Source organism: Chionomys nivalis, chromosome 7 (genome assembly GCF_950005125.1).
Source record: "Chionomys nivalis chromosome 7, mChiNiv1.1, whole genome shotgun sequence".
NCBI lineage: Eukaryota > Metazoa > Chordata > Mammalia > Rodentia > Cricetidae > Chionomys > Chionomys nivalis.
In genome coordinates, this window is record NC_080092.1 from 98,077,878 (window position 1) to 98,098,691 (window position 20,814).

Consider the following 20,814-nt stretch of genomic DNA (forward strand, 5'->3'; position numbering starts at 1 on the left):
ACATAACCTCTAATAGGACTGGCCTCAAGCCATGGAAAGTAAATGTAGGGCTAAAGTCTTTAGAAGAAAAAATCTTCTGGAAGCTGGCTTGGCATGGTAGCCCTTGCCTATAATCCCAGAATTCAGCAAGTAGAGGCAAAAATTGATCAGGAGGAATCCAAGGCCACCCATTACATAGCCAGTTTGAGGCTAGCCTGAGCTACATGAGATCCTGTCTCAAGAAAGAAAAAAAAATTATAATTATTTATTGAGACAGTGTCTCACTATGTAGCCCTAAATGTCCTGGAACTCGTTCACTATGTAGAACAGGCTGGTCTTGAATTCACAGAGATCCACCTGCCTCTACCTCTGCCTCCCAAGTACTGGGATTAAAGGCGTGCACCACCACACACAGCTGAAAAAAATACATTAGTTCTAGACTTTCTGTCTTCTGTATTTTGAACATGTTAACTACTAATGTTTATATGTCCATAAAATGTTCTGATGGCCTCTCAAGTTCAGCTGTCAAACAAATATGTCAGTTAACCAGTTTGTGTCCTAAAACAAAGTTACACAGATAAGTGAATGTTTCCATAGAGATGGTGGTTAATGATATATTTTCTGTTAAACAGGTTCAAGCACAGCTTTTGCAGTTTGCAGCAAAAAACATTGGTCTCAGCCCTGCACTATTAACCTCGCCAATTAACCCTCAGCATATGACGATGTTGAACCAGCTCTATCAGCTGCAGCTGGTAAGTAGAAAGGTCCCAGTCTAAAAACAAGGCCTCATGTCAGCAAGCGGCAGAAACACCCTGGTAGGTGAAGTTGCTATCATACTCTTTCCATATTGCACTCTCTTGTGACTGTTCATGAATCAGGAAAGCTTTTGCTTAAGGGTATTATTGTTCCTAAGCTTTGTAAATGTCTTAGCTTGGCCTGTCTGTTCCTTTGGTCTCTCAAAATTTTCTCCTCTGAGCCACAGAACACAAAATAATGTTTTCCTCATTTCTCCCAAGAAGGGGATACACAAACACCATCATGGGATCATAGGGGAGAAAAGTTACTGCCATACCTGGAACATGTGCTTTGGCCTGTTCAAATACAGGTCTCACAGAACCTCATTTGAGATCAGCTAATATGACCCAGGAGTTCTTATAAGTTGTGTAGTTTAGGGGCTGGAGGGATGGCTCTGCAGTTAAGAGCACTGACTGTTCTTCCAAAGAACCCAGGTTCAATTGCCAGCACTGGTGGGGAGCATGGTGGCATACAGGCAGACATGGTACTGGGGAAGTAGCTCAGAGTCCTATATCATGAAGTAGTCTGAGACACTGGATGTGACTTGAACATGTATGAAACCTCAAAACCTGCCCTCACAGTGACACACTTCCTCCGACAAAGCCACGCCTCCTAATAGTGCCATTCCCTTTTGCAGCCATTTTCTTTCAAACCAACACAGACCCCTAACTAAGGGAGTCACATGCCCATGGTCCCTGGCAGGGAAGCCTTCCCGAAGTGGGCAACACACCTATGAAGTCATGCTGTTTCCTGGACCGATAGCAGTAGCAGGAGGCTCCTTCGCCCAAGGCAGGAAAGGGTTCCTGGAAGCTGCACAGCTTGTGTCTGAGTGACACTGCAGAGCCTGCTGCACTGCCACTGGCCAGAGCTGGGTTTGGGGTTGACACACAGAGTGTATTTCCCAGCAGGGTTTTCCCCCATGGTATGGAAGGTACAGGAAAAGGCTGGCTTGCACCTGGTATACACACAGCCTTTGTTTCCTGGAGGGTTTTCCTTGTGTAAGTTGGAAGAAATATACTGGCTTACACCTAGTACTATTCTAGTCATAATTTTTTTTTTAATATTTATTTATTTATTATGTATACAATGTTCTGTCTGTGTGTATGCCTGCAGGCCAGAAGAGGGCACCAGACCTTATTACAGATGGTTGTGAGCCACCATGTGGTTGCTGGGAATTGAACTCAGGACCTTTGGAAGAGCAGGCAATGCTCTTAACCACTGAGCCATCTCTCCAGCCCCTCTAGTCATAATTTTTTTCCAGAAAAATTAGAAAAATGAAGTTTATTACTTGCTACAGTTTTAGAACTTCTAGAGAATTCTTACGTGAAAACCTTACGTGGAACTCCTGAGGCATTTTTAACAGTACCACCTCCATTGGGTTCTGTTTTAACCAAGTCTTCTGAATGACTTTTCCTGGAGAGAAAGGATCAAATGAGCACCAACAACAAATTAAAGAAACGGTTGTTCCGCCTAAGTCTAGATTGGTGACCCAGTGAGTTTATTGGCATTACTTAACAGGAGCATGGGTGACTTGGGCAGCTGGATCACTAAAAAGCCCACCCCAATATGGGTGACTGTATTTGGACCTCACAGAGGCCTTGGGAATCCAGGGTGTTTGATTTGGAAGTTCCTATAGAAGTCTTCTAATCGAGACGTCTCCCAAAATATGTTGTGCAGAAAAATAAGCAGCACTCAGCCAGCATTTGAGATAATCAAGTGAGAAGACTTTCTGCGTCAGCCAGGGGGTTGTGCTCACTTTTCCCACCTTGTCCAGCAGTCGGTCACCCAAGTGCTTCATGCTGGCTCATGCACAACCGGACTGAGCTTTGTAGTGTTCTGCTACGTCATCTAGCTGACCTAGCCTTTAATCTAGCTCCTCCTAAAAATTCCTTTTTCTATTTCCTGAATGTTAAGGAGATTGACTCACTTGTTTTGATGGTTTCTTACTATGCTTGATTTTTCTGTCAACAGGCATACCAACGTTTACAAATCCAGCAGCAGATGTTACAGGCCCAGCGGAATGTTTCCGGACCCATGAGACAGCAGGAGCAGCAAGTAGGTGTCACTTGGACTGACTGTTGCCATTAGCTCTAATTCTAGAAGAAACCCCAGTGGATAAACTCTTATCTTGATGTTGGCTTTTCTCTAGTTGAACCTCCTCTCTGGAAAGTCCAGGACTAGCTAGGTTTGGGATGAGGCTGACCCAGCTGGTAGAGGCTGAGGTACAACTAAACCCAGTCTGTAGGTCATCCGTGGACTCTGGCCAGCCCTGGCTAACGTGCAGTGTATATATGTTTCCACCTGCCAGGTTGCGCGCACAATCACTAATCTGCAGCAGCAGATCCAGCAGCACCAGCGCCAGCTGGCCCAGGCCCTGCTTGTAAAGCAGCCTCCACCACCACCACCCCCGCCACACCTGTCTCTGCACCCTTCTGCAGGCAAATCGGCCATGGATAGCTTCCCCCCTCACCCCCAGACTCCCGGCCTTCCCGACCTGCAGACCAAAGAGCAGCAGTCTTCACCCAACACCTTTGCTCCTTATCCTCTTGGTGAGTCTTCTGTGGGTGTAAAAGCTATGCCAGGTTCAGGAGTCCTCAAGTCCCTCCTATGATAACCAGGATGGCTATACAGTAAGCTGAATGACTTGGCAATGCTGAAACACCACATCAGAGGCAGAATCAGGGAGTGAACCTCCTAAGACTTCATCTTGAGGGAGCAATACTGCCTTCAGTATAATATAAGTTCACCCTGCCACAGATACTTAATAGTACCAGGGAGACCCTATGTGGTAACACTCACCTATAGTCCAAACACTTGGAAGGCAGGAGCAGCATTATCATGAGTTCAAGACCAGCCTGAATTGAATAACAAGGGCCTAGTTTGATCCATGGTGCTGGGGTTGAAGAGTGGGGCTATGAAAACCGTTAAGTTCATTCTGGTTTGTTATTGTTTGGTTTTCTGAAACAGGGTTTCCCTGTATAGCCCTGGCTGTCCTGGAACTCACTCTGTAGACCAGGCTGTGGACACAGGACAAGGGGAATTAGTAGCTTCAAATATACATCTCCAAAGGGGCAAAGGCCAGCTGGATAGCAGTGAATAGCTGCCAATGACCTACCTCCCTCTTTAGAATGCTGATGCATATTTTTATAGAGAATGGTATGTCATGTCTTCCTACCTGACAGGTAATAGATGTATTACTCCTTTATAATGAAGTAGAAGGCTACTAAGCTAGAATGTATCCTCTGTTACTGTCTTGTCCATTATTGTCCCTTTAGTGGTAGAAGCACAAGTATACTTTGGTCAAGACCCGAGTTAGGACTTAGACCTCCTCAGTCCCAGTTTCCACCCACAGCTAATGTGTACAGTCTGCCTGGTTGCTCATTGCCTCAATTTCCCTGTCCATATGAAGTAGAAGTATTTATCACACAGAGCTCTTTTAAAGATTTCATGAGTTAATAATATGTAAAGCTCTTTGGTTGGACATGGTGACTCATACCTGTGATCCCAGTACTAGTGCTGTTGATCCAGTTACATAGACTTAGGTTTGAGGCCAGCCTGGCTTAGAGAGTGCTCAACAGAATGAAGAGTGTGTGTGTGTGTGTGTGTGTGTGTGTGTGTGTGTGTGTGTGTGTGTTGCACGTGCTGGTAGACTTGTGTTGAAAATGCCACTCAGTTCACCATCCACAGTGTCTCAGATCCTGGTGTACCTGTCCCCCAACCTGCTGAGACTTTATTTCTAGGAATCATGTGTGCAGTGAATCTTTGAAACTGGATAAAAATTTATTTTGATAAAAACGTTAAGGTATTGAACTTACAGTTATATTTAATATATGTGATATAATATGTTTAAAATAGGCAGCTTATTAGCTATAGGAAACTTTACCTGCAAAATTGTCTGTCTTGTTGGCTCCTGGCTTTTCGCCATAACAGCACTGATGCTGAAGAGCCACTTAGGAACTGAACATCCTGTGGCAGGAAACCAGAAACCCATTCAGACAGTGTGGGCTGCAGTGTCTCTTGCCTGATGGACTTAATCGTGTCAACAGGAACAGTAACCCAGTGACCTTAAGAACTCTCAAGAAGGAAAGGTTCACTGTCACCATGATAAACTAAATATGAATACACCTGTGTTCACACACACCTTTAATCCTAGCACTCAGGAGGTAGAAGCAGGCAGATCTCTGTGAGTTCAAAGCCAGCCTGGTCGACAAAAGCTACTTCCAGGACAGACTCCAAAGTTACAGAGAAACCCTATCTCAAAAAAACCAAAAAAACAAACAAACAAACCATGATCTCAGCATTAAGAAGCTGAGGCAGGAGGACTGCTGTCAGTTAAAGATTAGGCTGGGCTGTATAGCAAATAACAGGGTAGCCAGGTCATGTTCCAAGACCCTCCCTCAAAACAAAGAAACTGGGCAGTAGTTAATCCCAGCACTTGGGAGGCAGCCTGTGAGTTCAGGGTGAGTTCCAGGACAGCCAGGGGTACACAGAGAAACCCTGTCTTAAGAAAGAAAGACAGAGAGAAAGAGAGAGGGAGGGAGGGAGAGAGGGAGGGAGAGAGAGAGAGAGAGAGAGGGAGAGAGAGATTTAAAATTGAGACCCAGGCAAAAGTTCAGTGAGTAATCTTTATTATCCTAGCATAGTGCCCTTCTTGCCCGATCCCCCCAAACATTAGCAACATTAGCTCACCATTCCAGAGGTAGGTAGACAGCAGCACCCACACTCACAGAGCTCCTGAAAAGTTGTTTACTGTTTAACTCATAAGCTTCATTAGTGCTGACTTCTGCAGGCTCGCGTTGTCCCAACCAGCTTTAGGTGGTGTGTCAGGACTTGGAGGCAATTTGCTTGTTCTGGTAGTTCCCACATGGTGCTGTGGACTCATCTGACATGCCCTGTCTGGACCTCAGAACCCTGGTATCCAGCACCAAGACAGCAGGGGAGGCTTGTGAGCCATGTGCCCTGAAGACACTAGTAGCATGCTCACCTTAATTCAAGAGCGACTGGAGAGACAGCTCAGTGCTTAAGAACACTGGCTCTTCTTCCAGAGGACTGGGCTTGATTCCCAGCACCTACATGGTGGCTTATAAACTATCTGTAATGCCAGTTAAAGGGCATCTGACTTCTTGTGGCCTCTGTGGGCACCAAGCATGTAAGTGATATACAGGCATACGTGCACACTCACATATTCACACACACACACACACACACACATATATATAATTAATATAGCTATGTTAAATATATATTAAAGATTTCTATATTAAATATTCATAGTTATATAGTTATAAGTATAAATAGTTAAATATATAGTTTATACTTAATATAGTTGAGCCAGGTGTACTCCTGTAATCTCAGCATTTAGGAGCCAGAAGTAAGAAGATAGAAGATACAAATTAGAGGCTACATGTTAGGATCCTATCTCAAAAAGGGGGGGGGGGGGGGGTGTAGGCATTGGCTCATGGCTAGAGCCAGGGTCAGTTGACTCTTAGTTGGAGACCAATGAGGGACTACATAGTGAGACCTTGTCTCCTAAAAACTATAGAAGCAGGGAGTGGATTTACAATGGAAGTGTATGGCTGTGCCTAAAGGTAGAGGGTGACCCTCCAGGGCTCTCAGAGTGAGATCTTCAGGGAAAAGGCAAAATACTAATAATGCCTGTGTTTTCAGCTGGATTGAACCCAAACATGAATGTCAACAGTATAGACATGAGCAGTGGTTTGTCTGTGAAGGACTCATCTCAGTCCCAGTCACGCCTCCCTCAGTGGACACATCCCAACTCCATGGGTAACTTGTCTAGTGCTGCTTCTCCCCTGGACCAGAACCCTAGCAAGCATGGTATGTATGTCCTGGGTAAGTGCCCACCCCACAGCAGGTTGTAGTTGACTTAGTGATGAGGTAGCCTGAAGTAGCACATGTTGATTCTGTGCAGTTCTATGAATGGAGCTCCAAAAGCAGAAGAAAGGCAGTTACCATCACACAGGACCGGCAAGGTCTACCAGCAAGGTCAACCGTCAGATGTTAGTTCCAAAAATATCAAAGAAGAGAGGTCAGTGGCGCATGCCTTTAATCCCAGCACTTGGGAGGCAGAGGCAGGTGAATCTCTGTGAGTTCAAGGTTAGCCTGGTCTACAGAGCAAGTTCTAGGACAGGCTCTAAAGCTACAGAGAAATCCTGACTTGGAAAACCAAAAAAATAAAAATTAAAAAAAAAAAAAGAGGCTAGGTCAGAGTCCTTGTAACTCCTATGGGGCCTGGAGAGATGGCTCAGCAAGAGCAGGTACTGCACTTACAGAAGACCTGAGCTGAGTTCTATCACCTGTATTGCATAGCTTACAACTGCTTGTAACTGAAGCTGTATGGCCCATATGGGTACCTACACTCACATGCATATACCCATGCCTAGATATACAAATACATAAAATAGTACTAAAAATAATCATCTTTCAAAAAAGTAAAACATAAGCCGGGCGGTGGTGGCGCACGCCTTTAATCCCAGCACTCGGGAGGCAGAGGCAGGCGGATCTCTGTGAGTTCGAGACCAGCCTGGTCTACAAGAGCTAGTTCCAGGACAGGCTCCAAAACCACAGAGAAACCCTGTCTCAAAAAACAAAAAAAAAAACAAAACAAAAAAAAAAGTAAAACACAAAAAGAAATACTCAGAAAAGAGAAGGAAACAAAACTGTTAATCACCAGGTTAGCCTACAGTGGGTTAGGGTGTGGCTCAGTGGCAGGGAACTAACCTCACATACTTGAGGACCTGGGTTCTATCCCCTGAACTGGAAAGGCTCAATAAATGGATGGATGATAGGTAGGTAGGTAGGTAGGTAGGTAGGTAGGTAGGTAGGTAGGTAGATAGATAGATAGATAGATAGATAGATAGATAGATAGATAGATAGATAGAGTCATTAATATTCACTGGGTATGTGACATGAATTTAGTCAAGTGGTCAAGACAGTATGATCACTTGAGCCCAAGTTTTCAAACCTGCCTGGACAAGTCTCTTAAAAGTGGGGAGGAGAGTTTCGTCGCTGGGGAGTTGGCTCAGCAAGTTGGAGCACTTGCTGCAGAAGCATGAGATCCCGTGTGGTTGCATATACCTGTAACCCCAGTGATTCCTGGAACAGATGGGAGGGTACCTTGGACTTGGTGACCACTAGCTTAGCTCCAGGTTCAGTGAGAGACCATGTCCAAGGACACCTCTGGCCTCTGAGCAAGCACATGGATGTACACACACAAAACAAAAATTTTTATACTTTTCTATGCTATGGCAATAGCTCAGTTGGTAGAGTGTTTGCATGGATTGCAAGAAATCTGGGATAAAGTGTACAGCACCATGTAAACCAAGCTTGGTGGTATATATATGCCTGTGATCTTAGCACTAGAGAGGTAGAAATAGGAGATCCAGTATATACAGCAAGTTCAAAGCCAGTATTGGACTGACCATATCTTAAAAAGAAACAAACCTTCCAACTTGACAAGCTAAAATAGTTTATAGTGCCACACAGCTATAACCCCAGTATTTGGGGAGCTAGAAACAGTAAGATTAGGAGTTTAGGATCATTCTTAACTACATAGGAAGTTCAAGGCCAATTCAGACTATATGATACCATCTCAAAAAATAAAGTTCAATAGTAGAGTACTTCCCTAGCATGTATGAAACCTTGGATTAGATTCCCCACACTGAAAAGTAACAATGATGATAACAACAACAACAACAACAACCAGGTGGTGGTGGCGCACGCCTTTAATCTGGGGAGGCAGAGACAGGTGAATTTTAGTGAGTTTGAGGCCAGCCTGGTCTACAGAGTAAGTCCCAGGACAGCCAGGGCTGTGCAGAGAAACCCTGTCTCAAGAAACAAAAAATAATAATGGGTTAGTCAGTACTTCTCGGGTAGAAGCTTGGCCAAGCATACGCAATGCCCTAGGTTCTGTGCTTAGCACCACAAAAAATGTAGTCATCGCCGGGCGATGGTGGCGCACGCCTTTAATCCCAGCACTCGGGAGGCAGAGGCAGGCGGATCTCTGTGAGTTCGAGACCAGCCTGGTCTACAGAGCTAGTTCCAGGACAGGCTCCAAAGCCACAGAGAAACCCTGCCTCGAAAAAAAAAAAATGTAGTCATATAAAGACCATATTTGGGCCAACCGACAGTTCTTAAAGAACCCTGGACAGCTTAAGGCTGACAGTCCATGTGACTGCAAGGGGTGAGTGAGGTACTGGGCCTGGAAGGGAAGACTGCAGTGTATCCCCAGGGGTTTTTGACAGAATGTTCACTTGGTTTCTGGTCCTGTTCTGTAGGTGCTATCCCTGGAGGTCTAAGCATTGGGCCTCCAGGTAAGTCCTCCATTGATGACTCCTATGGCCGGTACGATTTAATCCAGAACAGTGAGTCACCAGCCAGTCCTCCCGTAGCTGTTCCCCATAGCTGGTCACGTGCCAAATCTGACAGTGATAAAATCTCAAATGGCTCCAGCATCAGCTGGCCCCCAGGTAAGACTGCACACTCTCTCAGGCAACAGTAGATGCAGATGTACCCTAACCCCAGGTTAGCTGTTAGGGCTGTGGGAGCCTGGGTCTGTTGTAATATCTGCGGCGGGGCTGCATCCCGCCACCTGGCTAGCTTTACCCGAAATAATTACATGGAAACTGTATTCTTTTGAACACTGCTTGGCCCATTAGCTCTAGCCTCTTATTGGCTAGCTCTCATATCTAGATTAACCCATTTCTAATAATCTGTGTAGCACCACAATCTGGTGGCTTACCAGGGAGATCTTAACCTGCGTCTGTGTCTGGTGGGCGAATCATGGCGACTCACTGACTCGGCTTCTTTCTCCCAGCATTCTGTTCTGTTTACTCCGCCTACCTAATTTTCTGTCCTATTAAAGGGCTAAGGCAATTTCTTTATTTAACCAATGAAATTAACTCCTCCATCATTTCTCCTTTTTCGCCCCACGTTGGGCGTCATGGGTCCATAGCTTGGGGTTTCCACTGAGAATGGACAGAATGTGCTGGTGTCAAGCCTTGTTGTGTAGCTTCCCGGTTCAAGACAGGAGTAGGTCGTGGCAAAGGGGAGTGGGTAAGTAAGGGACACCAACTCCTCCCTGGTAGCTGTTTCTAGTTTGCTCCAAAAGAATGACCAATCTAATAAACTTAGAGTTCATTAAATCTAAGCAAGGAGTGCCTCTGAGCCTCATTCAGATTTTCTAAATTTCTACAAATATGAAAAAATTAATTTTAAGTGTCATGATGCAACATGAAGGTGCTCTGGTATGCATCCTCATTTTGCTTTCCATTAACAGAATTTCATCCCGGAGTTCCATGGAAAGGACTTCAGAATATTGATCCCGAGAATGACCCTGATGTCACTCCTGGCAGTGTCCCTACTGGACCCACCATCAACACCACCATCCAGGATGTGAATCGCTACCTCCTCAAGAGTGGAGGTGAGGAGGGCCATCACCCTGCCTTCTGTGGGTGGGTCTCCAGGCTCATGGAGAGGCATCATCTGATTGTGCTGGATCACTGCATGCCTACAGGGAGGCCACATATGATAAGGAAGGCAGGGACTTGACCATCTCAGCAGTGGGAACGTGTATCCTCACTTGCAGAATGGGGGTGATAATGTCTCCTCATGGAGTGATGAAGACCACGTGATTTGTAGGTCCCACCTGAATAGCTCAGCTGCTCCTTTCTTCCCACAGTGGCAAAGGTCTGTGACTCTTTGGATATGCAAAGGCAGGCAGCAGTGTAGGTTTGTGCTTAACTGCAGCCGTCCCACTGTGAGCCCCAGTTCCAAGGTGCACCCATGTTCCGCGACCTGTCATTGTGGTGTCTGAAAAACTCTTGTGACACTGCAGAACTCATAGCTCCTCAGTAAATCATTTCTTCTGGAGTAAAAGAAAGTGGAGAATGGGCTGGAGAGATGGCTCAGAGGTTAAGGACACTGACTGTTCTTCCAGAGGTCTTGAGTTCAATTCCCAGAAACCACATAGTGGCTCACAACCATCTACAATGAGATCTGGTGCCCTCTTCTGGCCTGCAGTCATACATGGAGGCAGCACACTGTATTGTATACATAATAAATAAAATCTTAAAAAAAAAAAAAAAGTGGAAAATGGATCTCAGTATAGATGGTTGTGAGCCACCATGTGGTTGCTGGGAATTAAACTCAGAACCTCTGGAAGAGCAGCCAGTGCTCTTTTCATCTCTGAACCATCTCTCCAGCCCCAAGAACTGTTTATTACATTTTTTTAAAAAAAAATTTAGAGTTGAGCTAGAGAGATGGCTCAGAGGTTAAGAGCACTGGCTGCTCTTCCAGAGGTTCTGAGTTCAATTCCCAGCAACCACATGGTGGCTCACAACCATCTGTAATAAGATCTGGTGCCCTCTTCTGGCCTGCAGGCATACATGGAGGCCGAACATTATGTACATAATAAATAAATCTTAAAAAAAAAATTTAGGGGCCTGGATAGATGGCTCAGCGGTTAAGAGCACTGCCTGCTCTTCCAAGGGTCCTGAGTTCAATTCCCAGCAACCACATGGTGGCTCACAACCATCTGTAATGAGGTCTGGTGCCCTCTTCTGGCCTGCAGGCATACAAGCAGACAGAATACTGTATAAATAATAAATAAATATTTAAAAAAAAAATTTAGAGTTTCTCTATGTAGCTGACTGACTTTGAACTCAAACAGATCCCCCTGCCTCTGCCTCCCTAATGGTGTAAATAAAGGCATGCAACCATACCAGGCTTTATAAAACTTTCCTTAAGATAAACACATAGGATGTGTGTACACACACTGTCTCGCTATGCTATCAAATCTCATCCAGATTCTAAACTGGTATGGTATACTGTGCTGCACAGAGCTGCTGCAGGAAAGTGCTCCTGAGGCCTCTGCTCCCTGGGGATTCCCGTAACGCCACACGTGGACCTGAGGAGGAAAGCAGTGTTGATGTGCTCCAGCGTCAGGCTAAGAACGCAAAGCCAGTGATGCTGGATTGTTCGCACTCCTTCTGATTTGACAAAGAAGTGTGCTTAAACCTTTATACCTCCACTGGGAAGTAGCTAAAGAAAAAAGGCAAAAATCACCTTTCTTGATAGCATTTGGTTTCCAGTGTGTCTAGCCTGTGTTCACTGTGAGGCTGTGGTCCTCCCATTAGCCAGCCCCGGGGTAAGGGCACATCTGTATTGCAAATGTGTCTTAGTGGCTGTTCAGTTGAGCTTGAGCAGATGAAGGAACTGGGGCTGGTGGTGTCCATTGCTTTTGTGTTTCTCCCAATGAGTTCCAGTTACTGCATCTCCACCTGGTGTTGCATCTCAATCCAGAAGCTGTGGAGACACCTGTGGAGGTAGATAAAGAGGTCTCTAGACACTTGGGAGATCGTAGTGGTTGTGAGGGAAGTGTCTGTCTGTCTTTCAGAAGGAGCATTACTCTGACTGGGGACTAATGCTCCTAGGGACTGCACAAGAAGCATCTGTGTACACCATGACCATCCCAGCACAGCTTGCTGATTAAAAGATTGAACTTGGGAGGTCTGGGTGTAGCTCAGTTGATAGACTGCTTGCCTAGCATTCACTAATCCCTGGGCTCCATTCCTAACACCAAATAATCAGGTGTATTTATGCATGTATGCCTATAAGCCTAGCACTTGGGAGGCAAAGGCAACAGGATTACCACAAGCTCAAGGCCAACCTGGGCTACATAGGAAGACCCTCTCCTTTGTGTGTGTGTGTGTGTGTGTGTGTGTGTGTGTGTGTGTGTGTGTGTGTGTTTGTTAATGCAGAGTTTCTTAGTAGCTTTGGATTGGAGCCTGTCCTGGAACTTGCTCTGTAGACAGGCCTTGAACTCACAAAGATCTACCTGGGAAGACCCTATCTCAAGCAAATAAAAAATTTAATAAATAAAAAAGATTAATCTTCAGTACTCTATTTTCTTCATAGCAAAGGTTAGCAAACTGATAAAGTGTCAGCCAAATCTGCACAGGACACACACAATATTTCATAGCAGAAATGATAGCTGTCCCATCAGCCCATGAGGCTGGCTTGGGCCACCCAGAGGCATGGAAGCATGAGACAGAAGGCACATGGTGTTCTATCACTGCTGCCCTCCCTTCTTCAGGACTCCATCACTCCACAGCCGCACTCACTTGTCTGGGTGTGCGCAGTGCACAGTCTCTCTTTTCTCCTTCCAGGTAAACTGTCAGACATTAAATCAACGTGGTCCTCGGGCCCAGCCTCTCACACACAAGCCTCTCTGTCTCATGAGTTGTGGAAGGTACCCAGAAACACTACTGCACCCACCAGGCCACCTCCAGGCTTAGCCAATCCCAAGCCTTCCTCTACGTGGGGCACCAGCCCCCTAGGCTGGACCAGCTCCTACTCCTCGGGTAAGCACTGCACCTCCTGTTGACAGGGTACAGGGTACGAGAAGCTGCTCCATACATGCTTTAGGGATGCACCTGTTTTATCCCAGGCCTATCATCAGACCCCTGGAGCCTAAGAGGTTAAGAAAGAGCTGAAGCATCATAAACCTGAAGGGTATATACCACATGGACTGTGTCCTCAGAAAGACAATTCATTCTAGGCTTTCCGCCCACCTCAGTCAGCGCAGGGATCTTAATTTCTTCACAAGATTCCATAGAAATATAAAGGCTTTATACCAGAATGAAGGTCCCTCAGAAGTGCTGTGCAGCTCTGTAGAGTCCCTCCACCATGTTTGCATCACGTGTGCAGTCACTGGGCACCATTGGCAGCAGTCAGCTGTGGAGATTAAGAGCAGTGTCCGGTCTTTTAGCAGCTGTCCTTCCCTGCTGTACATTTCCTTCCCTGCTGTACATTTCTATAACAAGCAGAACTTGAGTGTGTTGCCTGGGGCTGGAACAGCACAAGGTAGAGTAGAACTTCCCAAGTGACTCTCAGGTACCCTGTCAAAACTACCCCTATGGCACAGACAGAAAAAGACAAGCCTCCTAGGCTGGCAGCAGGGTTTTCATGGGCCATGGGTAAAATCTGCTGTGGTTATGAGATTGGGTTTATCAAAAGATGCTATGGCTTCCACAGGGTCCAAAGACCAGAGCTTGTTATATGTTTTAGGTCAGACTAGAAACATGGCCTGTGGGTTGAATTCTTGATCCATGGACTTGTTACACAGGTTCTGCTTGGAGTACTGACACCTCAGGAAGAACAAGCAGCTGGCTCGTTCTGCGCAACCTCACACCCCAGGTAAAAGTGCTGCCAGGTCAGGGGCTGTCATGTCATACCCATGAGTAGTTGCTTAAGGCCAAGAGGTACCTGCTCCAGGGGTAGGCAGGCATCTTCCTTCAGAGCCTAGAGTGGCTGAGGCAAGTATGAATGACAGGTAAGTGTGGACAGACACAGCCAGGCACTTCTCTCAGCCATGCTCCTGGTGACTTAGTTGCCCTTCAAAAGCTGAAAAACATACTTTTATAAAGAGAACCTTCATCTTACACATCCATTCAAGGGGATTTGGCCACCTCAGGCATATGTCAGCTTGTAGGCACCATTCTCTGTCACAGAACTAGCCTGTCACCTCAAGACTACCAGGCTGCTGCTATACCTTTTGCAAACTGCAGAACTCAAAATGGAACTTTGGCCCTTGCCTCTGACTGGAGTAGCCCACATTGCAGATGCCTGGCCGAAAAGGCACCTTCCAGTGGTAGTTGCTGTCACTAGCCTGTCAGTGGAAGTCTGTTCTGGTATGCAGTGCACCCAGTTTCCATACTGCTATTACACAACACAGCAAGAGCTTAAAGGAACGCATGTTCTGCCCTTTGCTTCCTCCTCAGATTGACGGTTCTACACTGCGGACGCTGTGTTTGCAGCATGGGCCTCTCATCACATTCCACCTGAATCTGACCCAAGGCAATGCTGTTGTCCGTTACAGCTCCAAGGAAGAAGCCGCCAAGGCCCAAAAGTCTCTGCACATGTATGTTTTTTTCCTCAGTCCCCTCACTGCTGAGTAGCCACCCGTGCCCAGTGTTGTTAGATGGGGGAGCGAGTGTTGTGGTGCCACCCCACACTGCTGCACAGGTGGTGCCCTTTCCTAGCCCTGATCTTGGAAATCCAAGATCAAAACATATGGACAGACTTGACTCCTCTGGCTTAGCTCTTCAGCTTGTAGACAGCCATCTTCTTCCTGTGTCTCCACAGAGTCACTGGGTTTGTTTTGTGTTCCCTTGGAAAAGTCCAAAAGGAGCCTCTAGTTACCTAGGCTCCAGGACTACAGCAGCCCACTGCCCACTTGAGGGTGCTTTCCATGCAGAATACAAAACGACCTGCTCTGGAGTATCACCAGAGGTGGGGGACACTGATGCCAGCTGAACCCCCACCCCCACTCCCACCGTACAGCACACTTAAACATGTACTCCACACATCAATCCTCCGTGGCTGCCAAATTCATTATCTAGCTTAGAGTTAACAGTGACAACACGGCCACAAGGCTAGGTCGTCGTGATAGCCTGTGGCATGATGATATTTTTGTCTGTCTTTCCTGGTAGCACAGACTCAGGACTCAGAATGACACACTTACCCAGCCTCTTGCCTTCTAGGTGTGTACTAGGAAACACCACCATCTTGGCTGAGTTCGCTGGTGAAGAAGAAGTGAACCGGTTCCTGGCCCAAGGCCAAGCCCTCCCACCCACCTCCAGCTGGCAATCCAGCAGCGGGGGCAGCCAGCCCAGGCTGGGCTCCTCGGGCAGCACCCATGGCCTAGTGCGCAGCGACACTGCCCACTGGAACACCCCGTGCCTGAGCGGCAAAGGCAGCAGTGAACTGCTGTGGGGTGGGGTGCCCCAGTACTCCAGCAGTCTCTGGGGCCCTCCCAGTGCTGATGATGCCAGGGTGATCGGCAGCCCCACGCCTCTCAACACTTTGCTGCCTGGGGACCTGCTCAGCGGCGAGTCCATCTAGGGGTCACCTTCATCGGGGAGGAGAGAGCTGACCACGCCAGGCACGGCTCTGAGGCTCCAGCTGATGGATAAGCTGCCCCTTCGAGTACCTCTGTCCAGTTCTGAAGATGAACCTTGGCCTCAGCCCTTGCGAACTGTTGAAGACAGTGCGGGCTGCGTTGGTCAGTGTCACGTGCTAACGACAGGATGTTCCTCATAGCTTTTTATTTTATGTCGTCTTATGTTTGTACGGTGTGTTGTCATTTTGCGTTTTAAGTATAAAAGCTGCTTAGAATAGTTCTATCATGAAGGGCACTTTTCAGACTGTGGGCTGGAAAGGGTTATTTTATGGCGGGGTGGGGGAGACTTGAAGCCTATTTAAAGTGAGCCTGTGACGATTATGCACATTACCAGAGGCGGCGGGCGGGCAGGCAGCTGCGTTGTGCAGGCACAGAGCTGAGGCGTGGCTAATGCTCTGTCCCCCCTGGATCCGCCTATGCACATTTACCCTTGTTTCGTTACTTTTTCATGTCATTTTTTTTATCCCAAAAAAATTATTTTTAAAAAGTTAAAAAAAAAAAAAGACATATCAGACATGCAAATACTTGAACCCAGCAGGCCAATACCTAAATGTGAACACTTCCACGTTGACATCTGTGCACAGAAACAGGCTCTAGGAAATGTCCACGTCATAGCCTACATGTGCGTGTGTGCTTGTGGAACAGTGCGTGTGTGTGCTTGCACGGTTAGCGTTTATTGTATGCGTGTTTGAGAGTGAGCGAGGGATTTAACTGTGGGTTTCCCTTTTATTCAGTATATGCTTTTTTTTTTTTTTTTTTTTTTTTGCGCATTGGTCAAATGTTCTCATTGTTGTTCGCTTCTAACTTTGCACTGAGGTGTCCCTGCCCTTCCTTCAGCTAATCCTAAACAGTAAAGAGAATGCGGGACAGGGCTGGTGACAATTCATGTGTAAATGTTTACTCAAGGACTCTGTTATTGCATTTAAAGTTACAGTGTATATCTCTGGAGAATAATATGTCTATCTACCTTTAGCAGCTTTTCATTGTGGACTAATGCAAGAAGATTATTACCAGAGTATTGCACCATTTCCCATCTGGAATATAAAGTTAAAGAGAAAAAAACTGTTGTTGAACTGTGGCCATAGATACTTGTAGAGAATGGGTGTCCCGCAAGGAGCGGGAACAAGCACTTGGACATGAGTTGTGACTGCTTTTGGAGGAGCTGTGCTTTGGGCTCCCACCTGTTTACAGACCTTTTTTTCTCCTTCAGACTTTAAAATAAAATTTTAAAAAAAAATTTAAAAAATTTAAAAGGAATTAAAAAAAAGACTTCCATCTTTAAAAAAGGAAAAAAAACAAGCAAACAAACAAAAACCTATTTTCAGAATACAGATGTGTTACTTCAGAGCTCTGGGATGGGGCGTGCTGTTCCCTCCAGCCATCATGGACTCTATCAATTGTCTTCACCCTTCCTCAAGGTGATGAGGCATTGTGGTCTCTGTCTTGCACATGCCGGCTAGCTCTCAGGAAAGCCAGGGCTCCCGGGGGCAGCTCCACACCATTTCATGTATTTTTAAACCCAACTCCTAGCACTGAAGATGTTATTTAAAAAAAAAAAAAGAAAGAAAACAAAGAAAAAAAAAGAAAAAGGAAAAAAAGAGAAAAAAACGCACAAAGAAGAAAAATACCTAATCTCTAATGTGTAGCAGTTACATATTTACCAAATAATGGACTCAAAAGAAATAGATGTTTGAAGAGTGCTTTATATATTAAAAATTGCTTTATGTTTTAAAGATGATCAATGTTTTGATTGTTTTGCAAGGAAGAAAGACAATGAAATAACACACCCTCAAGTATGTTTTAAAAAAATATATGAACATTGTACTCCCTGCCTATGTGGTAAGGAAACTTGTGCATTACATTTTTTAATTAGCTTTTTAATGGTTTTATCAAAACAAGGAAGAAAGTAAGTCCTGCAGGACCGCAGAGAAACGCTGGTTCTCTAGAGGATCGTGAGCTATGCACAACTGAGTTCATCATGTATCCCCCGGAACGGCCTCCTCAGAGTGACTGCATCTCATCACCATCACGTGCGTCCTAGATATTTGATGTATGTATATCAAGTGCGTGCGTGTGCTCCAGACCTACAGCTTGCCATGCTGCCATTTAGCACTGAGTTATAGAAAAACTCCTAATGTTTTAAAATTGGGGATGAAGTAAAGGATGTTTTCAATTTTTGTGCCCCCCCCTTTTTTTTTTGAATCTTTTGAATTTAAAATGTCTCTGACTCCAAGATTAAAAGAAAAAGCATTTGTGGCGCTTAGTGCCCCTCCTCATGGAATGTGGTGGTTGGACGCACACCAGAGGTTGCTTTTAAAAAATACAGCGTATTGTTGAGTCTTAATAAACTGCAGTTTTTCTTGGCTATTCACTTTTGCTGGGTCATTATCTGTCTGTGAGAGGCAGGGACTTCCTTTTTCACTTTCTGCTGAGTTTGCATTCATTCCTGGCTAAACTCAGTCTTGGCTGTTTGACTTGAAGCATTGCTTTGGTTTTGCTAAGAATATGTGGATTCTATCAGTAGCCACTGAGAGACATAACAGCTTCTAAATCCCCCTGGCCTGACTGAATTGGATGCATTTGATGACCAGTATAACCCAGGCAAGCAGCGGGTAGAGCCAGGGGCTGCAGGTTTTCCCAGAACAGCCACCCATACTCATTGTCACATGTCCAGTACAGGCATTTAAAAAGAAACCAGAGAGGCTGGGATGTAGCTCACTGGCAGGGCTTTTGTGTGTAGGCACAGGGTACTGGGCTCCATCCCCAGTGCTATCTGGAAAAATCACAGTGGTTATGTGCCTTTTAGTCCCAGCACCCAGGAGGCTGATGAGTAGTACTGCCTGAGTCCACAGGCCACGCAACAAGGTCCCAACTCCGAATAAAAAGGGGGGCATTAATGTGCTTTCTAAGTGTTTTATTGATCTCTGCCCCTAAAACCTATTGGCTAAAATGCACAAAAGAGCGGCGTTGTTGCCCTAGGGCTCATGGGTGGTACTAGGTCAGCTCTCGCACGCTGTTGTTGGCTCACCATGTGCTGAGGAGAGCACCCAAGGGGTCCTGGCCTCATGGGAACCCAGAGGAAGAGTGATACTCGGGATTTCAAGCTGCCCTTGGCCTTCCAGCAACCTCCAGCTCAGCTGACCAGAGCTTCGGCAGAAGAGCAGACTACGGCTAGCCTTGGAGCTGCTGTGTTTTTGTCTCCTGTAGGTAAAGAAGCAGTGGCTTAGAGGAGCCTCCTGTGTCAGTCAGATGCTGTTGTCAGCCTTCCAGTGCCTTCAAGACAGCCAGGGAGTGAACAGGTTTGTGGAGGTGGCACCCGGCCTGGCCATCGAAGCCACATTGGATTTTGATGAGGACCAGAATGAGAACCAGTGGAAGAAACCTCATGGGATTGGATTGAATGAAGTAGGCCTTATGTCAGATCCAGGAAGCAGTAGGTTTGGAGCTGCCCTAGCACCACACTGTTTTGACGAGACTGTGGCACAGCAGTGACAGCAGAAGGCAGGATGCCCAGCCAAGGTGGTGTGCCTGATAGAAGAGAATGCCCGTGGAGGTGGGCAAGCCCGACTGGGACCCAAGCCATGGTGGGAGCTACTGTGGGGCCTGCGCTGAATGAAGCAGACAGACATTGGCAGCAAGGGTTTTATCCCAAGAAGCTTCTGTGCGGCCAGGGTGACAAGTGCCCTTGTGAGCCAGTGTTTCTCGGAGTCACTGCTGATAAAGGAGTCCTCACAAGCTCATCTGTCAACCCCATCCATCCTTGTGAACAGCCTTCAGCTTAGGTGTCCACCTATGACAGATGGTGCTAGATTGCACCCAGAAATCTTCAAAATCATAGTGCTTGGTCTAAGTATTCCTTAAGGACCTCAGGGAGAGCAGAGGCCCAGATGGTTTCAAGGCCTGTGTGCTCCCCTGTGCAGCCAAGGACAGGAACGCACAGCTGCAATGCCAGCATTAGGGAGTGCAGGCGAGAGGATCAGGACTGCAGTTGTCCTTGCCTAGCATGGGCTACATGAGCTCTGTATTCACTGTGAAACGCTATGACCTGCTAAACAGAAGTTTAGTTTCCCAGTGTGGAGTTGATTGCATTTGCCAATTACAGCAAACTCATCTTCCCTCCCTTTCCTACAAAACACCAGTGGGGGGTGGCTTTGTGGTAGAGCCCCTGATGCTAAGCACTCCCAGGAACCCTAGAGCCCCATCCCAAGGTAAGGAATGGAGCTTGTAGACAAAAAGCATGGTCAGCTGGGGTGCTAGCAGCCTCTGCTGCTCTCAGGCATTGCCTGGATCCTTGTGTCACACCCCACGGAAGGCAGCACTGGTGATTCTGTGAAAACTCCCTGGGTATGTTCTCCTCGGTGGTGCATCCTGACTTTGTGAGACAGAACTGATATCTTCATTTAATGCAGGGCCAACAGGGACTGGAGACACAGTACCATCCAGCTGTGACAGCTGAGACACCCATGGGGCTGGCCTTAGGGTGGCACTGGACCAACTGGGGGATGGCTGGTGCCCAGCATGGACTTCTGATTCCGTGGGGACAAGTGGACCCAGCACTGCTATTTTGTCCTGACCCAGGGTGACTCCCAAAAAAAACTGCACCTACTGAAGGTCATTCAGACTTGAAGGATGCTGTGGCTGTTGAGTCTCAGGAGTAAAACCTACAAGCTCCTGTAGCTCAGTTCACCCAGGGCATCTCATCCCACACCATCCACCTTAGACTGGGTGCTGATGGTCCCTCCCTCTACCAAGGGGCTTCTTAACCCATAGCACTGAGTCATCCCTAAATATGGGAGTCCTTCCCTAAATATGCCCCCTTCCTTTGCCCACATAACATCACCACTGATCAGTTTCTCACCCTGGGCACATAGCCAGGCCTTTCATCTTGCTCACGAAAATGTGGCCACTTCACTTCCCCTTTGCTAGTAGATGACCTTGACTAAGCCCCAAGTCCTGAGGTTCCCATGGAAGGCTTGTGGGTCCCAAGCACCTACACGTACCTGGCAGGAGCAGGTCAAGAGCCTATCCCAAAACACAAATCCAGATTGCAAAACCCATTT

The 20,814-nt window shown here is 46.6% G+C and overlaps 1 protein-coding gene across 5 annotated transcripts in view; it reads left to right on the plus strand.

Annotated features, from left to right (window-relative positions):
• Tnrc6c (trinucleotide repeat containing adaptor 6C) overlaps window positions 1–18,115 on the plus strand; it is a 122,263-nt gene extending 104,148 nt beyond the window's left edge. For all 5 annotated transcript variants that reach the window (XM_057773644.1, XM_057773647.1, XM_057773648.1 and 2 more), the window contains exons 13-22: window positions 612–731; window positions 2,746–2,829; window positions 3,083–3,323; window positions 6,442–6,609; window positions 9,069–9,260; window positions 10,070–10,213; window positions 12,960–13,154; window positions 13,919–13,989; window positions 14,574–14,713; window positions 15,336–18,115. In XM_057773644.1, the coding sequence (XP_057629627.1) occupies window positions 612–731; window positions 2,746–2,829; window positions 3,083–3,323; window positions 6,442–6,609; window positions 9,069–9,260; window positions 10,070–10,213; window positions 12,960–13,154; window positions 13,919–13,989; window positions 14,574–14,713; window positions 15,336–15,696 (1,716 nt within the window). In that variant the 3' untranslated portion in view covers window positions 15,697–18,115. The remainder of the gene's footprint in view (window positions 1–611; window positions 732–2,745; window positions 2,830–3,082; window positions 3,324–6,441; window positions 6,610–9,068; window positions 9,261–10,069; window positions 10,214–12,959; window positions 13,155–13,918; window positions 13,990–14,573; window positions 14,714–15,335) is intronic.
• The last annotated feature ends 2,699 nt before the right edge of the window (window positions 18,116–20,814 follow it).